Genomic DNA, 22,277 nt, shown 5'->3' with positions numbered 1-22,277 from the left:
AGGCCGGCGCAAGAGGCGGGCGCGCCGCCGAGTCGCCGCGCTCCGCCCGCCGTGAGCGGCGCGGACACAGCATGTCGCTCACAAATGCACCTCCTCGACCTTTGCAGCAGTCCCTGCTAGCAACACAGAGGGTTCAAAGGCGGATTAAGGATTACTAAAGGGTCGAGAGAATCGCATGCATCCATTCCAAGGCTTCGTATGAGGTCCCACTCCTCGCCTTCGCCCTTGCACTTCAAGCCGTGGCGTACAAGTCTGCCAAGAGCCTGTGCCGCCGCCTCGTCCGCCACGTCTTTGTTGAAGAGCACGCGCTCAGTGCACAGATCCTGCAGCGCAACATGTCAGGAACCGCTTTGCCGTGTTGCCGTACTGTGCTCTCAACTCACTGCAAAGAGCGGCTGGAAGTACGACCACGCGCCCTTGTCTGAAAACGTGTTCAGCTGCGCGAGGAGCTGTTCTGCTGTGAGCAGAACCTTCATCAGGCTCTGTCTGCGCCTTGCAGCCTGGACAATGGGTGTCAGTGTTGATCTGTAGGCTTCTCAAGCTCATGCCATACCTGGAGGTGGCGCGGAGATGGTGATGGCGGAGGCTCAAGACTGAGCGCTGCGGTCCGCGCCGAGAAGCAATGCGACGCGCCCGGCGATGGACCGGACGACGGACCAATTGGCGCAGGAGTAGCAGCTTGCTGATGAACGAAGCTCTCTTGAGATTGAGAGGATGACACACGCGCAGCAGGCTCGTAGTCCAGCCGTGGTCTCTTCTCTGCTTGCCCGACGGCCGCCGAGGAGCGCGGGGAGGTAGGACGAGAGTGTGATCTGCGCGGCAGCTCGCGCTTGACCTCGATCTGAGAGGCAGAGTGCCTAGTGCCTGGGCTGGAAGAGGAAGCTTGGCGGTGATGCCCTTCGTCGCGATGCTGCAGCGCAATGTTGTCGTGCCAGAGAGCGACCCATCCAGGCAGGCAGTTGAGCAGCGCCTTGTCGTCGGATGATGACCAGAGCGCTGTAGGAATGCGTAGAGACTGCGCCTGGAACGCCACAGGCGCTTCCCGGCTGTAGGAGTTGTCAAGTATCTGCATGAACTCCTCGCAATGCGCAGCAAACTCGGCGCTGGCATCTCCCTTGGGGCGAAGCTGCTGCATGATGACGCCAAATCCTCCCTTTTTGTCGCGAGGCATGGGTGACCTGCCGTCAATCAGCCACCTCCTCAGCTCCTCATGCTGCAACGCAAGGCGCAAGAGGGGCTCGTAGATGCGCACTTCCGAGGTCCTTCTCAAGAAGGCCGTACACTGACCCGTCCCAGTCATCCTCGGAGCACGAGGCAGGTTGGGGTTGGCAGAGGAGTACTCCATCCCCATGCTCCACGCTCTGCCGTTGCGCTCGTCTTCGAGGCGATCTCGAGTGATGAAGTAGTCTGTTCCTCATCAGCTCTGTGTATAGCCCAACGCACCGCAGCATGCACACTCACAGAGACACGGTAGCGCCGTTGGCCTTCGCAACCAGATCTTGTTGTACCAGTCCTTCCACCACGCTGGCTCGCGCGGCGGATCTCCAGCTTCTGCGGGCCAGTCGTCGAGCTCGAGGTGCTCCACAGCGTCGCGCATGGGAATCTTGGCTTTTGCTTGGTCAAACGTGTCGCCCAGCGCAGCAAGATGCTTGAGGATTGTGCTGGGCAAGAGCGGGGAGCGCGGACGGTGGCGACGTGCGATCTCCCTCACGTGTGCGTCACTGAACTTGACGTGATGGTCGTACAGCGCGGCGATCGTCCTCTCGCACTCCGAAAAGGCATCAATCAGCTGGCGAATCCGGTTCGTAGACCAGTGGATGAGCGCAACATCATCGGCCTTCTTCCGCTGGGTGCAATCGGTCAGCGGACAGTTTTGGGTGTGCCGGGCTGGCGCCTGCAGACTGGCCATACGCACGCGTTGCTTTGGTCCCTCGACGTAGTCAGAATCGGAGCTGTCTGCCGGCGTGGTTTCCCAATTCTTGCTCTCAATTGAGCAGCTCGACGTGTCACGACGCTGGCGTTGAGCTGCTGCTCTGGCCGAAGCTTGAAGCCGTTCGCTTTGTTCACTGCACGGAGCGGTGTTGCGTGGTTGAGGCAGCGGTGGCGAGGAAGCAGGCGTAGAAGGCGAGGTCTGCCGCGATCCCGATGAGGCCGGTGGTGTGCCAGGAGTATCCAGCCGTCGTCTCTTGCCCGCGGCGACCGAAGAGAGATGAGTACGGCTTCCAGAGACATTGCCTGCCGGCGTGGCTGATGTCTCGGGCGACGCCGAATGGGTGACAGCTCCGTCGTTGCCTTGCTGCGTGTTGTTGTTCGAGGCCTCAAACGGCAGCGTCGATGCTGCGGCGGATGCCTCGGGCGGCGGCGTTGAGGCTGTGGCGGACGCCTCGCCCGGCGCGGCTGCACAGCTCTCTCCTCGGTCTCCTGACAGAATGTCTACGCATGAGAAGCTTGTCTGTTGCTCCCCTCTTCTCTGACTCACCCGTCGATGCTACGTGCCGCGCCAAGGCAATGCGCTGATGGTACGCTTGCCACCACAACGGAAACGAGTGCATCTCAGGCGTCCACAGCAGAACATCGGTGCTTCGAAAATAGCGGGACAACTTCTCTCGATGCTTGAAGTAGCTGTCGCGCAGCCGACACAGACGCTTGCGGACGGCTTGTGAGCCATTGCGCGGACCGCCGGGCCACGCCTTCTCGGCCGCCGCCGTGAGTGCGGAGCCCGCCACCTCGGCATGGCTGTGAAGCCACGCCACGATGGCATCGTCCCTTGCAGCTTCGAGGATGAGCAGCCGGTCTCGATCGGGGCCCCAGCGTTCACCACGCTTCTTGCGTGGCGAGGCCGCAGGCTTGACCTCTGAAGAGTCTCCGCGCGTGACGTGTGTCTCGTCTGCGGTGTCCTCGCCGCCAGACGATGACGAGAGGGTGAGGTCAATGATCTCGTGACTCGACATTGGGCCAGATGGAGAGATGAGAGAGGTAGAAGAGGGATAGAGAGAGCTGTTGGAGTGAGCGTGGTGGAGTGAACGAAAGCAGGGCAAAGCGCGGGAGGATGCACGCGCTCGATGGCGCGGAGCGCGGCGGGCAACCCCGCTGTGGAATCAGGGGCTCGAGCGCAGAGGCTCCTCGGTGGCAAGAGTCGAGTGTGTGGCGCCGAGGAGAACTGACGGACTGCATCATGCGCATATCGCGTCGGGCCCTGATCCAGGCAATCTATGAGAGGGTCGCCCCTCCGCAGAGACGCCTGATGCCGCGTGGCGGCTCCTGTGCCAGCCTCCCGCGGACAAGGCAAGCCAAGCGACGTCTTGAGCCCGCTTTCGCGCTGCTCTCTCCACTTGTGCCCCAGAGGGAGCAGATGACGCTCTAGTCGGAGCGCCCTTGCCGCTGCAGGTGTGCATGAAACGCCGCGGCCGTTGCGAGATGCGCCTTGCGTTCCCTTGTCCTGGAGAACGAGAACAAGAGATCACGTCGCGTCGCGCGCGTGCGCCACGCCGCGCGGCGCCGTGCCCCCTCGCCCCTTGACGCGCGGCGCGCGCGGCGCCCGCGCTGTGCCGCCGAGTCGCCGCGCTCCGCCCAAGTCAGAGTGCCGCACACAGCACGTCGCTCCCGACTACCTCTCCTCGCCAACACAAAACTCGAGCAAACGCAGAGCAGCACAAGAAGACTTGGGATTACTGAGACCACAACGCCTCATGTGCTGCCTTGCTGAGCGCGCGCAGAAGGTCCCACGCCTCGCCGTGGCCCTCGCCGCTGGCCTCGAGACCCAGCTCCACCAGATCTCTCATCGCCTGCTCTGCCGCTTCATCGGGCAGGTTGTCGTCGTCAAAGACTTGTCTCTTGCACAGGTCCTGCAGATCCGCGTCAGAGCTGCTCTCGAGATTCTTAAGAGGAGAGGCAGGCCAAGTGCGCGTCCTCTGGACTCACCCCGTAAAGCGGCATGAAGCGGCGCACGGCGCTCTTGTCGCTGAAGACCCGCAGCTTAGTAGGCAAGTCGGCAGCGAGCTGCAGGACATCGAGCATGCGCTTCTTCTTTGCGGTAGCGGCCTGCTTGAGAGAGCTGAGATGCTCGGGTCCGGACGCTGAAGGAGGCGACATGTTGACATCGAGCACAGTGGTTTGCGCGGACGAGGATCGCGACGGCGTGTTCGGGCCCAAGTGAGAGCGCTGCGTGGCAGAGAGTCGTTGCGAGCTTGAGGCAGTAGTATCAGCTGCATCTTCTGACACTCTCGGCCTCTTGTGCATCGGCTCATCAGGACTCCGCGAGGAGGATGCGAACGAGCTAGCCCTTGCCACTGGCTGAGCGGAAGCAGCGTCGCGGCTTTCCCGGTCGCCTGGCGCAGGAGCGCTGAAGAGAGCCGTCCTTCGGGCGGGAAGCGGCGAGCCAGAGACGGCACTTCGCTCACGACGCGCCAGCGCCACCTGATCGTGCCACAGAGCGAACCAATTCGGGCGATGGGCCAGCTTGTCCTTGTCTTCGCCCTCCCACTGCGCGGTGGGAAGCTGCTGCGAGTGCGCAGACAAGAAGGCCTGCTTACGTTGGTACTTGCTGTCGAGGCTGTTCAGCACCTTTCTGCACCGCTCTGTGACGTAGCCCTGATCGTAGTAGGTCCGACTGCCGCTCAGCAAAAGGCAGAGGAGGCCATTCTTGAAGTCCTTCGGCACTGGCATCGGTGCCACCATACCGTCGACGAGCCACGCTCTCAGCTCCGTAAATCTGAGAAGTCGCTCGAAGACTTCGCCAGCGTTGGCGAAGCCTGGATCCTTGACCGAGCTGGTGTGCGGCGAGGCTGAGATGCGGTCTCTCTCGCCGAGGGAAGAAGGGAGCGCCGAGTCCAGTCGACGAGCTTCTCCATGAGCGGCACTTGCGGGAGGACTATGACCGACTTCTTCATCGCGCGCTTCGGCACTTGACCTGCTAGCTCGAGGCACAGATGACGGCACTGACTGCGTGATGGTCGCCGGACGGATCAATGGCGCTGGCTGAAGACGCTCTCCGGCGGCAGCCGCAGCTGGCTCGTCCGGTGAAGAAGCCTTCCACTGCGGTGGATAGCCCTCGCCGCCGTGGAGTGCTACGTTCTCGTACCACGTGTCCCAGCTTGGCGGCATGCCCTGACACTTCTGCAGCTGCGCAATCGCTTCGCTTGACCACATGGCCAGAGGCTGGCCCAGCAGATTCGCCGGAAGTGTACTGGCGAACTCCTTGCATCGCACGTGAATGAGATCTAGACGAGCGGCAAGCTCGGTACCGATCAGACGAGTGCCCGGAAATTGCTGTATAGCAAAATCCGTAAGGCGATCGTACAGATGGTCCGGGCGTCTGTTCTGCCGATCGCGGAGCCAAGGCGCTAGCACCTCACTGCTTGCGACTGCATTGAGCAGCTTGCCCTCGAGACTGAGGTTCCAGCCCGGAGTTCTCATCTTGCGAATCGGGAACTGCTGAGCGCGCTCCCATCTTGAGGAGAGAAGCGATGTGGTAGGAGAAGAAGCGACTGCTGACGAAGGCTGTGCGTCATGCATCGAAGCGACTGCATAGGCTGACGCGGTCAGTCTTAGTCATGTAGGGCGTGAGTGCTTCGCTCTGGCTACTCACCCGGCTGCGTGCCTGCAGGCGACCGGGACGTGCTCTTCCAGATCTTGGCGTAGAAGTCGGGCCACCAGTATGGGACTTGGTCTGCTCGCTCCGGAGGCCACTCCGAGTACGGAAGCACACGTAGAGACCTCGGCACATGCTCGAGAGCAGTCTTGAACCTCCCGTAGAGCCTGATGAGACGCCTGCGCACGAGGAACGCTTCGTGCTTCTTTCCGGGCCACGCCTCTTGCGCGATTGCCACAAAGGCGGCGTGAGGCGGCCGAGGAGCGCCCCGAACAAGCCAGGCAGCGATGGGCTGGCTGGCCGCACACGCAAGAATGAGTCCGTGGTCGCGCGCGTCGCCCCACGCTTCGCCGCGCAGCCGCTGTCGCTGAGGAGCTGCCTCCTCGTGCTCGCCACTTGACGGCTGGTTGACGCCGGCGTCTTGCTCGAGCCGCCTCGCTAAGCCGAGTCGTAGAGGCTCCGCACCATCAGACTGTTCGTAGTAGTGCATCAGTTGCGTACAGCTGACACCGAGCCGTTCCACCGCATGTCGCGAGGCAAGTACGCACCGAGCTGTCTGACTCATTGCCCACATAGTCGTCGCCGGAGTCATGTGGCGATGGCGAAGTCAGAGGTGAGGGAACGATGCTGTCGGACATGGTTGCAGAGAGTCTGATCAGACGGTATGGAGGTGAGAGATGGGTGTGTAGAGCAAAGAAGCGGGGGCAGCACGCTGAAGCTTGTGAGCGTGCCAGCGGCTGCATCGCGGGCAGGAGATCAGTGCTTTTGCAGAGCTAGGGTCCGAGAGCGCTGGAAGGGTGCCTCTGCTTGGCCCGGCCAGTGGGCGCTGCATCTCCTCACAGAGTGCCTCCGCACGCCGGTCCTCCTCGCCGCCGCAGAGCCTCGCGCGGGGCCCGAGCGTCGTGATGAGGCCGTGCTCGAAGCTGGCAGACCTCTCCTCCAGTGAGGCGCGGTGCCAGCAGCTGCAGCTCTGCCAACGTTGCATCTGAAGACAAGCATCGGTGGCGCTCCTTTGTCACATACGTGCGTTTCCCCCTACCAAGGCTCGCGAGGCACGGGAGCCCTTGACCAGCTGTGCATGGGCGTGATCCGTCGTGCATGGGCGTGCTCAGTCGGAGCTGCCATGCGCCGCACGCGCGGCGACGTCTGCCTTGTCCTCCTGAACTGCGTAGCGCAGGGATGCTGTCTGCACTGCGGCTTTGTGCCTGTGCAGCAGACTCTGCTTCTCCTGCCTTGTTTCTCTCATTTGTGAGCACAAAGGCTCGACCTCGGCCAGACAGCTCTGGCTCTTTGTCCTCGCTGAGTCTGCTTTCATGCACCTCATGCGCGTCGGCGCGCGTCGCGAGGCGGACCGGCTGCGGCGCTTCCGCGCTTGTGCTCCTCCACCAGCGCCGCGCTGATGATGAGCACAAAGAGCACGCCAGCGGGCTGCTCCTTTGTTCTCTTTAGCGTCGTATCCTGCACAGCTGCTCAGCTCCTCCTCTTGTCTCTTCCGTCACCGAACGCGGCTGTGCAGGCTCAGGATGTTGAGGCCAGGACAAGTGCTGATTCTCTGAGCCTCCGTTTCTCCTGAAGAGCGGTGGGTGGGAAGACGGCTGAGGTGAGAGGTGAGGAGCGTGCGGAGCCCGGCCACGGCTGAGCGCCAGGCCGGGCCGCGATGATGTGGTATGAGGTGCTCGCGACGGGAAATGCCCTCGCGCAGCAAAGCTATGTGATACAGTGAGGGGCGTCGGACGACGTCGGGCTCGTCCTTCAAGTCGCCAGAGGCCCGCCTCAGGCCTCGCCCGCCGTCTTCACCGAGGCGCGCCGCGGCGCCTTGCGCGCCTTCTCGTTGGCACGCTCGATGTCCTTGCCCAGCACGCCCTCAAACTCGGGCGGCGGCGCTCGCTTCTTGCGCGTCGTCGTGGGCGGCGTCGCAGCGTCGGGCGTGCCGCCAGCGACGACTGCACCGCCGGCCTTGGCAGCTGCGGCACCAGCGGCAGCGACGGCAGGCGAGACGCCGCGCGACGAGGCGGCGCTCGAGGCCGTGCCGCTCTGCGGGATGACCGGACTGTTGCCGGTGCTGTTGGCCGAGCTCGCCTTGCCCGAGTTCGTCGGCGAGGCGCCCACGCTCTCCGGCGCGATGCGTGCGCCCTGCTGTGTGACGTCGAGCTCCGGCTCGGGGCCTGGCGTCGCGCCGCTGCCGCTCGCAGTGAGCAGCTCGTTGAAGAGCGTATCCATGTCGACGTCCGTGGGCTCGTACGGTGCCGCGCTGTCATAGCCCTGGTACGTCTGCGCTGTCGGCGTCGTCTGGTCGCTGCGCGCCGGCGTCGGCGTCGACTGTTGCTGCTGCTGCTGCTGTTGGGCGAGAGCGTTCGCAGTGCTTTGCGGGTCCAGCCTCAGGCCCTCGACCAGCGCGTTGATGGCGTTCTGCACGGTCGCGGCATCGCCCGAGGCGCCTTGCAGGCTCTGGCTGGCGCGTACGAGTGTGAGCGCCAGCTGAGCCTGAGCTGCTGGCGAGAGCGTGTTGCCGTCTCCGCCCGAGCCGCCAGCAGAGGAGTTGCTAGACGGAAGCGTACGAGAGGAGGGGCCAGGAGACTGCACGAGCGCAGTCGAGGACGCAGCTCGGCGAAGAGGCGACGCGGCGCTTGCCGGATACGGGCCGTTCGCGGACGCCTGTCCCGCCAGGCTGCTCCACGGCGAAGCGGCGGTGTCCTCTACGGGCATGCTGAAGCGCTGCTCTTCCTCGTCGGCGGCGTTGTTGGCAAAGTAGTTCTGCGGCTGCGTCGCGTCCCAATTCGCGTCGTACTGCGGCGCAGACGAAGAGCCGCTGCCGCCGCCTTGCGCAGCTGCGCTGCCGAGCACGCTCTGCAGCGTCGCGAGCGTGTTCTGGTCGAGCTTGAAGCCGCCGCCAGGCGTCGCAGGCTGGCTCGCATTGGTCGCACTGCCCGCTGCAGCACCGCCAGGCGACTCGCCGAACAGGCCGGCCAGCCAGTCGCCGCCCTGTCCCGACGCCAGTGCGTCGAGGATGTTGCGGCCGGCCTGCTGGCTGATCCGGCGGCCTCCGCCAGGCGTTGCTGTGGCTTCTGACACCACATCAGGCAGCTCCGCGTCGCGCTGTGGCGGCGAGTTGTTGAGGTGCACAAAGCGAGACGAGGCGAAAGGCGAGCTTGCGGACTGCGGCGAGGTACTGTGCGCTTCCGTGAAGCGGCCAGCTAGTAGTCGAGGTCAGCCGTGGGCGTCGTGTCGCTTACACATCTGCACTCACCGGCTTCGTCGGCTCGCGCGCCCTCCTCATCGTCCGACGGCAGCTCTAGAATGTCGAGGGTCTCGTGCTTGTCGCCCGGGCTGCTGCCATCTCCGATGAGCAGCCTGCCGCCCTGGCGCATCGGCCGTGTGAAGCGCCGCGGTGAGCCCTGCGAGCTGGCGCCTCTGCCGCCAGGGCTCTGCGCGCGCGTCTGCTCCAAGCCCGCACCCGGTGCCGAGCCGTCCTGCGCGCCAAAGACGCCGGCGAGGAAGCGCAGCATCTTGTTGATAGTGTCCTGCTGCTTCTTGCTGCGCTGGCGCTGCTCGATGGCCTCGCGGCGCAGCTCAGCGTTGGCCGTGTGCAGGTGCCGCAGATTGTCGTTGATGCCGGCCTGCGCGCCCTGAATCGACTGGATGGCCTGCCACACGCTCGCCAGCTGCAGCGCGCCGGCCTCGTCGTGCGGCTGATTGCGCATGAGCGCGCCGTTGATGGGGTTCAGCGAGCCGTCGTCCTTCTCCTTGCCCTTGCCCGCCTTGCCCTCGGGCGCCGCACTGCCCTCCTTGTCCTCGTGCTTGTTGCCCTTCTTGCGCGCCATGAGCATCAGCAGCTCGGGCCGGTCGCGCTGGAAATGCTCGTTCTTGAATTCCCACAGCTCGGCCTCTTGCGGCGAGTCGTGCTTCAGCGCACCCTGCTGTAAATGCGGCACCTTGTGGAAACCGTACATGTTGAGCTGCCGCACGAAGGAGCTGAAGCGATTGTGCTTGAAGAAGCGAGGCAGCACCTCGTCGCCGAAGCGCACATGGTTGGGCACTGCTCGAAGTGTCAGCCTCGAGTGTATGGCACCAAGGAACGATCGCACTCACCGAGGAATGACTCGCCGTGCGGAGCCCACTTGATCAGCTCGTCGGTGTTCGGATCGTCGACCATGCTGTGAACGAGCGCGGTCAGAGACCTGCAGCACGCAGCCGTCGCGCTTCGCGCCTACTCACCTCCTCAACTTGTTCAAGAACGGATTGTTGCGCGCCAGCGGCACGCCTGCTGCGCTCTGCTGCACCGCCTGCGGCGCCTTCTTCTCTTCTGCCGGCGCCGAGCTCGAGCCCGAGCCTGACGCCTTCTGCGCCTGCGGGCCGTTAGCCTGCGGCTGCGGCGCGGGCGGTGCCAGCATCGTCTCGTCCTTCAGCGGTTGCGGCGGCCACGCTGCTGCAGGCGGCGGCGCGGCGCTCGAGATCTGCGAGCCCGAGACGAAAGCCGAGGGCCCGGGTGCGTACACATCGTCGGGGTCGCCCGAGAAGGGATCGAGTCCGAGCCCATACGCCGCCAGCGAGAAGGGAGAGCCGGCTGATGGTTCGCCGCCGGACGTGTAAGGCAGCATGGCCAGCGAGCCGAGCTCAGCGTCGGGCGCAGAGGCGCTGGCGGCGGGCGCGAGCGTCGGAGAGGCTGGGAACGGCGCGGCTGCCCGAGAGCTGGCGGAGCTGCCACCGGGCCCACCGAAGCCGCCGCTCATGAGCGGGCAGAGGAAACTGCGGCGCCGAAGCTAGGCGCGCGCAGCGACGGCAGCGGCAGACGTATTGCGAGGTGGAGTCTCTTCAGCGAGCGCGAGCTGCTGCGAGGACGAGGAGTGCGAGGTGGTGGTGGAGAGGCAGGCGTCGCAGTGCGCAGCGCGGAGCAGACGTGCAAAGACCCTTTGGCGATGCGATCTTCACTGAGCGCAGCTAAGTGCAGACCCTGTGAGAGAGTGCTCGCGCCGACGTCAGGAGGTCTGCCGGCGGCTGGCTGTCACGAGCGCGGCGAGAGACTGGAGAAACAGGCGCCGAGAGGAGGTCGTCGCGGCGCCGAGGCGGGCGTGCGTATGCGTGCAATCTGTACGAGAAAGTGAGAGAGGTGACTGCGGAGAGTGACGGGGTCGGTGCTGCGGGTGTGAGGTGGAGCGTGCTGGTGGTGAGAGCGTGGGAGATGCGACCGTGCCTGCCGCGAGCTCGAGGAGCGGGGCGCAGCGCTGCGCCCGAAAACAGACCGCGCCGGCCCGCAGCCGGTGGAGGCGCGCGCCGCGAGAGGCGCCGCAAAAAATGACGGGCATGCGCCGCGCCACGCCGCCGCCTGCGCTGCGGCTCCGCCGGTGGAGATCGTGCTGCACGCCCCGAATCGCCCGCAGCTGCTGCTGGTGCAGCTCGCTGCCGTGCGACCGGCGTGCCTTGCTGCTGCGGCAAGGCGTCGCACGGATGAGGAGCAGGCAGCACAGCGAGCGTCTGCGATGGACTGCGCAGCAGGGGCTCCCAAGAGGCAGTCAGCAGGGAAATTTCGCGCGCTGCAGGACAGCTGAGCGCCGACGGCCCGGCCACGCTGCTGTCAAGCAGGCCCGCCCCTCCGCACCTGCGACGGTGCCTTGCTTGCTGCTGCGAGCAGCGCTCGAATCAACCCTTTCAGCAGCGCCGCTACTCTTAGCTTCCAAGCCGCAGCCAGTCGAGCACAAGCCTAGCACGGGCGCCACCAAGCATCTTGCTGATGCTACGTCTGTGTCCTCCGCAGCCGTGACACCGAGCTTCGGCCTCGGTGTCCGTCATGCCTCGTCGACGGAGCTAGGCGTCAGCCCTGCCTGGACCTTCAGCGTCGGCGACCTCAGTGCACCTCTCGTCGGCACATCTCCTGGGACAGCGTCCTCGTCTCCAGATCGCCGCACTCGCAGGCTGAGGACCCTTCATCTCGTCTCGGGCGCCGACGATCGCGAGATCGGGACGATCGCGCAAGCAGCTTTGGACATCGAAACGGGGACAGAGACGCGATCGGCTGGCTTTGGCCCGTAAGAGGAGGAAGGGAAGTGCTGTACCGAGAGCTCGGTACTGCGTGGGGTCAACTCAGTCCATCATCGCCTCATGGCCGAGCCGCTCCTGGCAGAGGACAGCGCTGCAGCGCCTCGGACATAATCGACGCCGGTACCTCTGCTCAACCGCCTCTGCTTGATCATTCTGAGGCTATGACTGTAGCACTGCGCAGCTCTTGAGCTGAACGGGCAAGGCGAGCAGCCTTCGTTGGCCTTGACTCGCGTGGGAAGGCGGCCGGGTGAATTCTGGATTACGCGGCGGCGGCGGCGAGCGTGACTCGCGCGAGACGGCCAAAAGCGGCGGCGCGCGCTCAGGCTGCCTTGCCTTCGTTCGCCACGGCGTGCCACCTTTCTTCTCACGACCACCAACACAACACCCTCACACATCACGTCGCAGCCCATGCCCACCACGCTCGACACGTCGCGCCGCGAGCGCACCATCAACCTCGGCGCCGGGCCCTCGTCGCTGCCCACGCCCGTGCTGCTCGAGGCGGCGCAGGGCATCGTCGACTTTGGCGGCAGCGGCATGGGCCTCACGGAGCTGAGCCACCGCAGCGCCACGTTCCAGCGCGTGCTCAGCGCCGCCGAGGCCGACCTGCGCAGCCTGCTCGCCGTGCCCGACGACTACGCCGTGCTCTTCATGCAGGGCGGCGGCACCGAGCAGTTCAGCGCCACGGCGCTCAACCTGCTCGCCGCGCACGCCGTCGCGCACCCGGACTACGTGGCGCAGCACCCGGCCGGCCCGCCGTGCGACTACGCCGTCAGCGGCAGCTGGACGGCCAAGGCCATGAGCGAGGCCAAGCGCCTCGGCGCCAACGCACGCGCCGTCTTCGATGCGCGCAAGCTGCCTGGCGCCGACGGGCGCTTCGGCGCCATCCCGCCCGTCGCCGAGTGGCAGCTCTCGGCCGCCGAGGAGAAGCCGGCGATGCTGTACTACTGCGACAACGAGACGGTCGACGGCGTCGAGTACGCGTCGCCCGGCTTTCCCATCGCCGAGCTGCCGCAGGCGTACCGCGAGAGCGTGCCGCTGGTTGCCGACTGCAGCTCGAACATCCTCTCGCGGCCCATCGACGTCGCCGCGCACGCCATCGTCTTCTTCGGCGCGCAGAAGAACGTCGGGCCGGCCGGCGTGACGGTGGTCATCGTGCGGCGCTCGCTGATCGCCGAGCACCCGGACAAGGGCGTGGCGCACGGCGGCCCGCGCATCCCCACGACGCTCGTGTACAAGCAGCACGCCGACAACGGCTCGCTGTACAACACGCCGCCCATGTTTGCCATCTACGCCTCGGGCCTCGTCTTTGCCGACCTGCTGCGCAACCGCGGCGGCGTCACGGGCGCCGCGTCGCGCGCAGACATGAAGAGCGGCGCGGTGTACGACGTGATTGCGTCGAGCAACGGCCTCTTCCAGCCGACGGTGCGCCAGGCAGACGTGCGCAGCCGCATGAACATCTGCTTCCGCGTGTGCGGCGCCGACGGCGCGCCGAGCGAGGCGCGCGAGACGGCCTTCGTGGCGCGGTGTAAGGAGGCCGGCATCGAGCAGGTCAAGGGGCATCGCAGCGTCGGCGGCATCCGCACCAGCCTCTACAACGCCGTCACGCCCGAGCAGACGCTCGTGCTCGTCGACGTCATGAAGGCCTTCGTCAAGGAGATGCAGGAGCAGAAGTAGAGCGCAAACGCAATAGCATAGATGCAAGGCACTCGTCTGAGGCGCGCGAGAGATGTCGTGGGGACGGGCGTGCACATGGCAAGCCGTCGACCGAGCGCCGTCGTTGATGATACGCTGCGTGCGCTGTCGTTCGCGCGTGCCAGCCAGAGTCACGGCAGCTGCTGAAAGCTGATTCCGTTTGTGAGGTGCTGGCTCGCGCCGGACCGTGTACACTAGCGTCACCGCTTGGACTTGCTCGGGGCATGGCGCGAAAAGTGGCTCGTCTGCTTCGTCCGGCCGTGCCCGCCGCGCGGAGCGAGCTCAGCCTCTTCTCAACACAGCGAGGCTAGCTCTCTGGCTCCCTGCTCGGCCAGGCGATCACGCAGCACACATGAAGGAGAGGTCACGAGTACATTCATGCTAGGACTTAGAGACACGGGAACGGAGCACATGGAACAGGAGACTGAAACGTAACAGAGGCAGAGGCAGGAGACATATGTGAGTGAGGCTTCACGGTGAGAGAAGACCGGTGGCTGTCGCAACCTGCGCCGCGCCGGTGTCAGGGCCCACCGGCGGCGGCCTGAGCGAGGCGTCGTGGCGACGCCGCGCGGAGAAGAGAGGGCTGGTGATGTGGCACCCTCTGTTTTATGCCGCCGAGGCCACCTTCTCGCGCGGCGAGTTGGTGACGAACTTGTCGAAGCGGCGCGCCGGGATGCCACCGGCCCACGGCAGACGCGTGTTGCCCTGCAGCTGCGTGTCGATGACGGCGGCGCAGGCACGGCCCTCCTGGATGCCCCACACGATGAGCGACTGGCCGCGACGGGCGTCGCCGCACGCGTAGACGTTGGGCACCGAGGTGGCGTACGGGCTCTTGCCCTTGTTGTCGTCGGCCTTGATGTTGCCGCGGCCGTCCTGCTCGAGCGAGAGCGAGGCGAAGGCCTCCTTCTCGGGCGACAGGAAGCCGAGCGCGAGGAAGCAGGCCTGGCAGGGCCAGCGCTTCTCGGAGCCGGGCACCTTCTCCATCTTCCAGCGGCCCTGCGCGTCCTTGGTCCACTGCACGGCGGCCGTGTGGAGCGCAGCGAGGTTGCCCTCGTCGTCCTTCTCGAACTTCGTCGTGGTGATCGAGTACGTGCGCGGGTCCTTGCCGAACTTGTCGGCGACCTCCTGGTGGCCGTAGTCGGTCTTGCGCACGCGCGGGAACTGCGGCCACTGGTTGTCGCGCGCACGCGACACCGGCGGCTCGGGCAGCAGCTCGAAGTTGGCCACCGACTTGGCGCCGAGACGGATCGACGAGCCGAGGGCGTCGTTGCCTGTGAGGTGAGGAATGGTGAGCAGAAGTTCAGAAGCACAATCAGCGAGCAGACGCACCGGTGTCACCACCGCCAATGACGATGACGTCCTTGCCCTTCACGAGCGCTTCGACGGCCGAGCCGTTGATCTCGTTGTTGAGCAGCGCGGCCGTCGTGGGGCGCAGGAAGTCCATGGCGAAGTGCACGCCGTTGGCGTCGCGGCCCTCGATGGGCAGGTCGCGCGGCCACGTGGCGCCGGTAGCGTACACGAGGGCGTCGTTCTGCGCCTTGAGCTCCTCGGGCTGCACGTCGGTGCCGACGGAGCAGTTGGGCACGAAGGTGATGCCCTCGTCCTCGAGCAGCTTGACGCGGCGGTCGACGATGGCCTTGTCGAGCTTCATGTTCGGGATGCCGTACATGAGCAGGCCGCCGATGCGGTCAGCACGCTCGTAGACCGTCACCGAGTGGCCGGCCTTGTTGAGCTGGTCGGCGCACGCCAGACCGGCGGGGCCCGAGCCGACGATGGCGACCGTCTTGCCCGTGCGCACCTTGGGCGGGCGCGGCACCATCCAGCCCTCGGCGAAGCCCTTGTCGATGATGGCGCACTCGATCGACTTGATGCCGACGGGCTGCTCCGTGATGCCGAGCACGCACGCGCCCTCGCACGGCGCAGGGCACACGCGGCCCGTGAACTCGGGGAAGTTGTTCGTCATCATCAGACGGTTGAGCGCGTCCTGCCACTGGCCCTTGAACACGAGGTCGTTCCACTTGGGAATGACGTTCGAGATCGGGCAGCCCGTGTCGGACTGGCAGAAGGGCACACCGCAGTCCATGCAGCGCGCCGTCTGGTACTTGAGCTCCGAGTCCGTGAGGCGCGTCGAGAGCTCCTTGAAGTCCTTGACGCGCTTCGTGGGCGTGCGGTAGTGCTCGCCGAGGCGCTTGTACTTCATGAAGCCGCGCACCTTGTCGAGCTTGCTGAGGCGCGCCTTGGCCGTCTCGTCGTCGACCATCGAGTCCTCGACGTCGACGACGCTCGGCTCGCCCTTCTCGTTCTGCTGGTTGAGCTCGGTGCGCTGCTCGCTGAGCGAGACGTCGACCTGGCTGCCGTGGCGCGAGAGTGTGCCGAGCAGGTCGACGTGGCTGCTGCGCTTCTTCTCCGCAGCGGCCTTGGCGGCCTCCTCCTCGAGCACGCGCTTGTAGTCGAGCGGCATGACGCGCACGAAGCGCGGCAGCAGGTGGTGGAAGTCGTGGATGACGTGGTCGGCCACCGTCGAGCCCGTGTAGTGGCGGTGGTTCTCGATGAGGTTGCGCAGCTCGGCAATGTCGTGGGGGTCCTTGACGGGGCCGAGCTCGACCATCTCCTGGTTGCACTTCGACGCAAAGTCGCGCTGCATGTCGAGCACGTAGGCAATGCCGCCCGACATGCCGGCGGCGAAGTTGCGGCCCGTGCTGCCCAGCACGACGACGCGGCCGCCCGTCATGTACTCGCAGCCGTGGTCTCCGACGCCCTCAACGACGGCGTGCGCACCCGAGTTGCGCACAGCGAAGCGCTCGGCAGCGATACCGCGGAAGTAGGCGTTGCCGGTCGTGGCGCCGTACAGGCAGACGTTGCCGACGATGATGTTCTCCTCGGCCTTGAACTGCGAGTTCTTCGGCGGGTAGACGATCAGGCGGCCGCCGGACATGCCCTTGCCGACGTAGTCGTTGGCGTCGCCCTCGAGCTCGAAGGTGATGCCCGGCGCCAGGAAGGCACCGCACGACTGGCCGGCCGAGCCGCGCGCGTTGATGTGGATCGTGTCGCGCGGCAGGCCCTCCTCGCCGTAGAGCTTGGAGACACGGTACGACAGCGTGGCGCCGAGCGCACGGTCCGTGTTGACGACGTCGCACTCGATCTGCACGGGCAGGCCCTCCATGAGCGCCGGCTCGGCCTCCGAGATGAACTTGTTGTCGAGGCGGACGTAGAGACGGTGGTCCTGCTGGCGGACCTTGTACGTCGCCGCGCCCGGGCGCATCTGGTGCGCGGGCTTGAGCAGCGGGCTGAGGTCCAGGTTGGCCGTCTTGGGCGTGCGCAGGCTCTCGTCGACCTTGAGCAGGTCGGCGCGGCCGACCATCTCGTTGATGGTGCGCATGCCGAGCTTCGCCATGATGCCACGCAGCTCCTCGGCAAGCATGTAGAAGAAGTTGACGACGTGCTCGGGCTGGCCGGCGAACTTCTCGCGCAGCTCGGGGTCCTGCGTGGCAATGCCGACGGGGCAGGTGTTCAGGTGGCACTGCGGAGATGAGGTCAGTACAGGAGCAGAGTGGGCGAGACGCAGCGTGGCTCACCTTGCGCATCATGATGCAGCCGAGCGCGATCAGCGGCGTGGTGGCAAAGCCCCACTCCTCGGCACCGAGCAGGCACGCGATGGCGACGTCGCGACCCGTGCGGATCTGGCCGTCGGTCTGGACGGTGACGCGGCCACGCAGGTCGTTGAGCACGAGCGTCTGGTGCGTCTCGGCAAGACCGAGCTCCCAGGGCAGACCGGCGTACTTGATGCCGGTCCAGCGCGAGGCACCGGTGCCGCCGTCGTGGCCCGAGATGAGGATGTGGTCGGCCTTGGCCTTGGCCACACCGGACGCGACGATGCCGACGCCGACCTCGGACACGAGCTTGACACTGACGCGAGCGCGCGGGTTGGCGCACTTCAGGTCGTAGATGAGCTGCTTCAGGTCCTCGATCGAGTAGATGTCGTGGTGCGGCGGCGGGCTGATGAGACCGACACCGGCCGTCGAGTGACGCGTGCGGGCGATCGAGGCCGAGACCTTGTGGCCGGGCAACTCACCGCCCTCTCCGGGCTTGGCGCCCTGCGCCATCTTGATCTGCAGCTCGTCGGAGTCGGCGAGGTAGTTGCTCGTGACACCGAAGCGGCCCGATGCAATCTGCTTGATCTTGGAGCGCAGCGAGTCGCCGTTGGGCAGCGGGATGGAACGCTCGGCGTCCTCACCACCCTCGCCGGTGTTCGACTTGCCGCCGAGACGGTTCATGGCGATGGCGAGCGCCGAGTGCGCCTCCATGGAGATGGAGCCGTACGACATGGCGCCCGTGCAGAAGCGCTGCACGATCTCCGTCCACGGCTCGACCTGGTCGACGGGAATGGGGCGCACCTTGCCGTAGTCGAACTCGAGCAGGCCACGCAGCGACGTCGCCTTGATGGCGTTGTGCGCCGCCTTGGAGTACGTGTCCCAGGCGTTCTGGTTCTTCTCGCGCGCGGCGTCCTGCAGGTTGGCAATCGAGACGGGGTCGTTGATGTGCGCCTCGCCACCGTCGCGCCAGTGGTACTCGCCCGACTCCGGCAAGCCGGCGATGCTGATCGTGTCGCGGCTCGGGTAGCCACGGTCGTGGAACTCGAGCGCGTCCATGGCCAGCAGCAGGAAGTCCGAGCCCTGGATGCGCGACGCCGTGCCGACGAAGCAGCGCTTGATCACGTCCTCGGCGAGGCCGAGCGCCTCGAAGATCTGCGCGCCCTTGTACGACTGCAGCGTCGAGATGCCCATCTTCGACATGACCTTGAGGATGCCCGAGTCGACGGCGTGCTTCCAGTTGTCGACGACCTGGTCGTTGGTGAGCTCGACCTTGAGGAGGCCCTCGCGGGACACCTTCATCATGCTCTCCATGGCGAGCCACGGGCAGATGGCGTCGGCACCGTAGCCGACGAGCACGCACATGTGGTGCACCTCGCGCGCCTCACCGGACTCGACGAGCAGGGCGACACGCGAGCGCTCCTTGCTGCGGATCAGGTGGTGGTGCACGCCGCCGACGGCGATCAGCGAGCTGATCGGCACGCGGTCCTTGTTGACGCCGCGGTCGGAGAGGATCACGACGCGGTAGTTGTCGCGGATCGCCTGCGACGCCTCGGCGCAGATGCGGTTCAGCGTCGCCTCGTAGCCGTCGATGCCCTCGCCCTTGTCGTAGGTGATGTCGATCGTCTTGGCGGGCCAGTCCTCGTGCGCGAGGTCGAGGCGCTTGAGTGCGTTGCACTGCTCAATCGTGAGGATCGGGCTCTCGAGGCGCAGGCGGTGGCACTGGTCGGGGCGCATCTCGAGGATGTTGCCCTCGGGACCGACGTACTGCTCGAGCGACATGACGACGGCCTCGCGGATCGGGTCGATCGGCGGGTTCGTCACCTGCGCGAAGAGCTGGCGGAAGTAGTCGTAGATCAGACGCGGCGCCTGCGCCATGCACGCGAGCGGGCCGTCGTTGCCCATGGAGCCGAGCGGCTCCTTGCCCTCGGCAACCATGGGCATCATCAGCAGGCTGATCTGCTCGGCCGTGTAGCCGAATGCGAGCAGCTTCGGGTCGGTGCTCAGCCGCTCGTCGTCGAGCTTGACGGCAATGTCGTTCTGCGTGGCGTGGCGCACGACGTCGACAATCTCGGGCAGCTGCAGCAGCTGCGCCTCGAGCCAGGCGGCAAAGTCGGCGCGCTGCGACGTCGTGAGCTTGAGCTCGCGGTCGTCGACGACGCGGCCCTCGACGGTGTCGACGAGCAGCATCTTGCCGGGCTGCAGGCGGCCCTTGGCCACGACGCGCGCCGGGTCGATGGTGACGGCACCGACCTCCGAGGCGCAGACCATGATGTCGTCGTCGGTGATCGAGTAGCGGCACGGGCGCAGGCCGTTGCGGTCCAGGTTGGCACCGCAGTAGCGGCCGTCGGAGAAGGTGAAGAGCGCCGGGCCGTCCCACGGCTCCATCAGGCACGCGGCCCACTGGTAGAAGGCGCGCTTCGCCGGGTCCATCTCGGCCTCGTTGCCCTGCCACGCCTCGGGAATCATCATCATGACGGCCTGCGGCAGCGTGAGCACGTTGTTGATCACGAGCAGCTCGAGCACGTTGTCGAACGCGGCCGAGTCGGAGCCGCCGTTCTCGATGATGGGGTACAGCAGGTCGAGCTCGTCCTTGAACGTCTCGGAGCGCAGCTGGCCCTCGCGCGCGTGCATCCAGTTCTTGTTGCCGCGGATCGTGTTGATCTCACCATTGTGCGCGGCCCAGCGCATCGGCTGCGCGCGGTCCCAGGACGGGAACGTGTTCGTCGAGAAGCGCGAGTGCACGAGCGCAAAGTGCGAGGCGTAGCGCTCGTGGTTGAGGTCGTGGTAGTAGTCGTAGACCTGCTTGGGCGAGAGCTGGCCCTTGTAGATGATGTTGGTGTTGGAGAGCGAGCAGACGTAGAACCACTTGGGCAGGCCGATGGCGTGCGTGGCCGACTTGCGCAGCACGTACAGCTGCCGCGAGAAGTACTGGCCGTCGAACGGCTTGCCCTCGCCCTGGCTCTTCTTGCCCTCGCGGCCGTAGTGGTCCGCGAGCACAACGAAGGGCTGCATGATTTTGGGCTCCTTGCTCAGCGCCGCCGGGCCGAGGAGCGAGTTGTCGACGGGCACATCGCGCCAGCCGAGCACGCGCAGGTGCAGGTCCTCGGCCATCTTCTCAACCTGAGCGATGTGCGAGGCGCGCGCCTTGTCGTCGCGCGGGTCGAAGAAGAGGTTGCCCACGGCGTACTGGCCCTGCTCGGGCAGCTCGATGCCGAGGTCCGTCTTGACCTCGCGCCGCAGGAAGGCGTCCGGGATGCCTGTCATGACACCGGCTCCGTCACCGTCGCGCGCGTCGGCGCCAGTGGCGCCGCGGTGCGTCATGTTGCACAGCAGGCTCTTGGCGTCGGTGACGATCTTGTGCGACGGCTTGCCCTTGATGTGGCACATGAAGCCGACACCGCAGGCGTCCTTCTCCTCGTCGGGGTTGTAGAGGCCCTGCGCGGCCGGGAGCGAGCCAGCGCCCCACGTGCTCTCGTCGCGCACGACGCTGGCAAAGCCGTTGGCGTCGAAGTCGTCGGACGTCGTCATCTCCTCGTGCTCCTGGATGGCGGCCATCTCGCGCGTCATCAGGTCGTTGCGCTCACGGCGCGACATGCCGGCCTCGGCGGCGAAGGTGGCGAGCGAGGAGGACATGGCGGAAAGGGAAAGTACAGGTGAAGGCGGTGGCGTGGTATGTATGCGGGGCACAGAAGTCTAGCGGAGGCGCGCGGAACGGGGAATGCAATCTTCTCTCTAGAGGGAACCGGGGTGGTGGTGACGAGCGAGGGTGCGCGCGCGGGCTGGCGAGGCTCTCGAGGCGGAGAGGCTTGCGAGCGGGCGTGCGGCAGGCGGGGGTGCGGGCGTCGGGCGGCGACGGCGGCAGGCGGGTGGCGGGGGGGGGTCGAGATGGGTGGTGGGGATGGTGGTGGGCGGAAGGCGGAGGCGCCGCGCGAAGGACGCCCAGGAGAAAAGCGAGCGGCGGCGGGCAAGCGGGCGGCGCAGCGCAGCAGGCAGGCGAGCAGCAGCAGAACACCCCGGGGCAGCTTACGAGGGGAATGCGCGGCGCGCGGCAGGTGCAGGGCGGCTGAAAGAGACGCAGGCGCGCTGCCTCTCTGCCGCCGTCTGGCTGGCTGGCTGCCGCTGAGCTGCCGCCGCGGCAGCAGCATCCACGCCCCGGCGCGATAGCACGCCCGTGCGCGCCGCAGCCGCAGCCGCCCTTGCAACCTCAACCCGACAGCGCTCCGGATGCTGTAAGGCTTCGACGCAGCACAGATGCGCTGCTGTGCACCATTGGCGACGGCTGGCCCGGCTTTGGCGACAGGCGGTGGCGCGGCGAGTCACGGTGCCCATCGCGACGGCTGAGCTGAGCAGCGGCGACGCCTCTGCGCGACGAGGGCGAACCTCCTCCGAAGCATCTCCCCGCCGCAGCACCACGCCTCGGCGAAGGCTCCTCCGAGCTCGGCCCTCGCTGCGCCGTCGGCCAGACGTGGGCGTGCGCTTCGCTGCTGCGCTGGCCGTGCGCCCAGAAGCGGCATCTCTCATGCGGCGCACGCTGCCCGGCACGGCGCCACGAGCAAGCGGCGTCCTCAGCGGCTCCCAGCATGCAGATTAGGCGCGCCGCCAGCGTGATCCGCGCCGTGTGATTGGCTGGCCCCGGGCGCATTAACCCCGCGCTGCGAGATGTGTAATCGACCAGGCGCCGGCCAATACACTTTCCTCGCAGTACGGCGAGCCGACCTCTGCGGTCGCGCCTCGTCCAGCAGCGGCGCTCGCCACACCCTCTCGGCTGACCATTCAGCGCTGTGCTGCGTGCAGCGTGGGCCAGCAGCGTCCTGAGCTAGTGGCGAGGCTTGTGCTTGTGCTGCGGCGGCGACACGGCCAGCAAAGTCGCAGTCGCGCTGCGGGGATCTCTCTCCCTCGCTCGCGGCAGCGCCGGCATCTGCAGGCCCGAGGGTCCAAAGCTGGGACGGAAGCTTGCGCTGGGCTGCGCGAGTCACGCTCGCCGAGCTCGCCTTTGCCACGCGCGCCACGCTTCGCCGGCGGACGAAGCGGCCTCGCGACAATTTCGGCGGAACTCGTGGCAGGCAAGCTGCCGCTCTGGCGCTCGCTCCGACTTCGCCCGGCTGCTGCCACGTGTGCCGCAGCCCGCAGCGCCGAGGCCACCTCCGCGCCTACCCCGCTGTGATGGCTGCGAGAGCAGGGGGATGACAAAGAGCGGAGCGAGGGAAGTGCCGAGTCAGGGGACATGATGGCGGCGAGGTGTGGGGAACGGCGGCCACCGACGAGCAAGGGGCGACACGTGACCCGGCGAAGACGAGCAGGGCCATCTCTCTGCCGCCAGACTGAAGCGAAAGCATCATGACACCTCAAGGTCTTGCGAGTGGCGC

General features: G+C 66.3%; 7 protein-coding genes across 7 annotated transcripts; 3 read left to right on the top strand and 4 right to left on the bottom strand.

The window, feature by feature from the left end:
• Nucleotides 1–144: 144 nt before the first annotated feature.
• On the bottom strand, nt 145–2,951 carry FA09DRAFT_340212 (hypothetical protein; the record flags this gene model as incomplete). Its single annotated transcript, XM_025744299.1, has 6 exons — nt 145–154; nt 211–323; nt 384–421; nt 1,462–1,846; nt 2,231–2,421; nt 2,480–2,951. The coding sequence occupies 6 exons, from the start codon at nt 2,949–2,951 to the stop codon at nt 145–147; spliced, it is 1,209 nt and encodes a 402-aa protein (XP_025596693.1).
• A 709-nt stretch (nt 2,952–3,660) lies between these two features.
• FA09DRAFT_88333 (hypothetical protein) lies at nt 3,661–6,510 on the bottom strand. The gene is made up of 4 exons (XM_025745883.1): nt 6,139–6,510; nt 5,588–6,062; nt 3,922–5,522; nt 3,661–3,845 (listed from the first exon to the last, which is right to left on the bottom strand). The coding sequence occupies exons 1-4, from the start codon at nt 6,331–6,333 to the stop codon at nt 3,669–3,671; spliced, it is 2,448 nt and encodes an 815-aa protein (XP_025596692.1). The 5' UTR covers nt 6,334–6,510; the 3' UTR covers nt 3,661–3,668.
• Nucleotides 6,436–7,110, top strand: FA09DRAFT_88359 (hypothetical protein). The gene has a single exon (XM_025745885.1). It carries the CDS (start codon nt 6,689–6,691, stop codon nt 7,037–7,039), a length of 351 nt encoding a protein of 116 aa, XP_025596691.1. The 5' UTR covers nt 6,436–6,688; the 3' UTR covers nt 7,040–7,110.
• A 1-nt stretch (nt 7,111) lies between these two features.
• Nucleotides 7,112–10,424, bottom strand: FA09DRAFT_88336 (hypothetical protein). The gene is made up of 4 exons (XM_025745884.1): nt 9,806–10,424; nt 9,680–9,744; nt 8,838–9,626; nt 7,112–8,784 (listed from the first exon to the last, which is right to left on the bottom strand). The coding sequence occupies exons 1-4, from the start codon at nt 10,318–10,320 to the stop codon at nt 7,364–7,366; spliced, it is 2,790 nt and encodes a 929-aa protein (XP_025596690.1). The 5' UTR covers nt 10,321–10,424; the 3' UTR covers nt 7,112–7,363.
• A 586-nt stretch (nt 10,425–11,010) lies between these two features.
• Nucleotides 11,011–11,663, top strand: FA09DRAFT_331302 (hypothetical protein). The gene has a single exon (XM_025742964.1). The coding sequence runs from the start codon at nt 11,036–11,038 to the stop codon at nt 11,615–11,617; it is 582 nt and encodes a 193-aa protein (XP_025596689.1). The 5' UTR covers nt 11,011–11,035; the 3' UTR covers nt 11,618–11,663.
• Nucleotides 11,664–12,012: 349 nt separating this feature from the next.
• Nucleotides 12,013–13,331, top strand: FA09DRAFT_331301 (phosphoserine aminotransferase). The gene has a single exon (XM_025742963.1). The coding sequence runs from the start codon at nt 12,035–12,037 to the stop codon at nt 13,298–13,300; it is 1,266 nt and encodes a 421-aa protein (XP_025596688.1). The 5' UTR covers nt 12,013–12,034; the 3' UTR covers nt 13,301–13,331.
• Nucleotides 13,332–13,676: 345 nt separating this feature from the next.
• On the bottom strand, nt 13,677–20,799 carry FA09DRAFT_361979 (putative glutamate synthase). The gene is made up of 3 exons (XM_025745421.1): nt 16,894–20,799; nt 14,648–16,838; nt 13,677–14,589 (listed from the first exon to the last, which is right to left on the bottom strand). Exons 1-3 carry the CDS (start codon nt 20,542–20,544, stop codon nt 13,925–13,927), a joined length of 6,507 nt encoding a protein of 2,168 aa, XP_025596687.1. The 5' UTR covers nt 20,545–20,799; the 3' UTR covers nt 13,677–13,924.
• Nucleotides 20,800–22,277: the final 1,478 nt, after the last annotated feature.

The sequence above is a fragment of the Tilletiopsis washingtonensis genome (assembly GCF_003144115.1).
Source record: "Tilletiopsis washingtonensis strain MCA 4186 unplaced genomic scaffold FA09scaffold_17, whole genome shotgun sequence".
Classification (NCBI taxonomy): Eukaryota; Fungi; Basidiomycota; class Exobasidiomycetes; order Entylomatales; genus Tilletiopsis; species Tilletiopsis washingtonensis.
The sequence above is the reverse complement of the archived record's forward strand: the minus strand, read 5'-3'. Positions and strand labels throughout refer to the sequence as shown.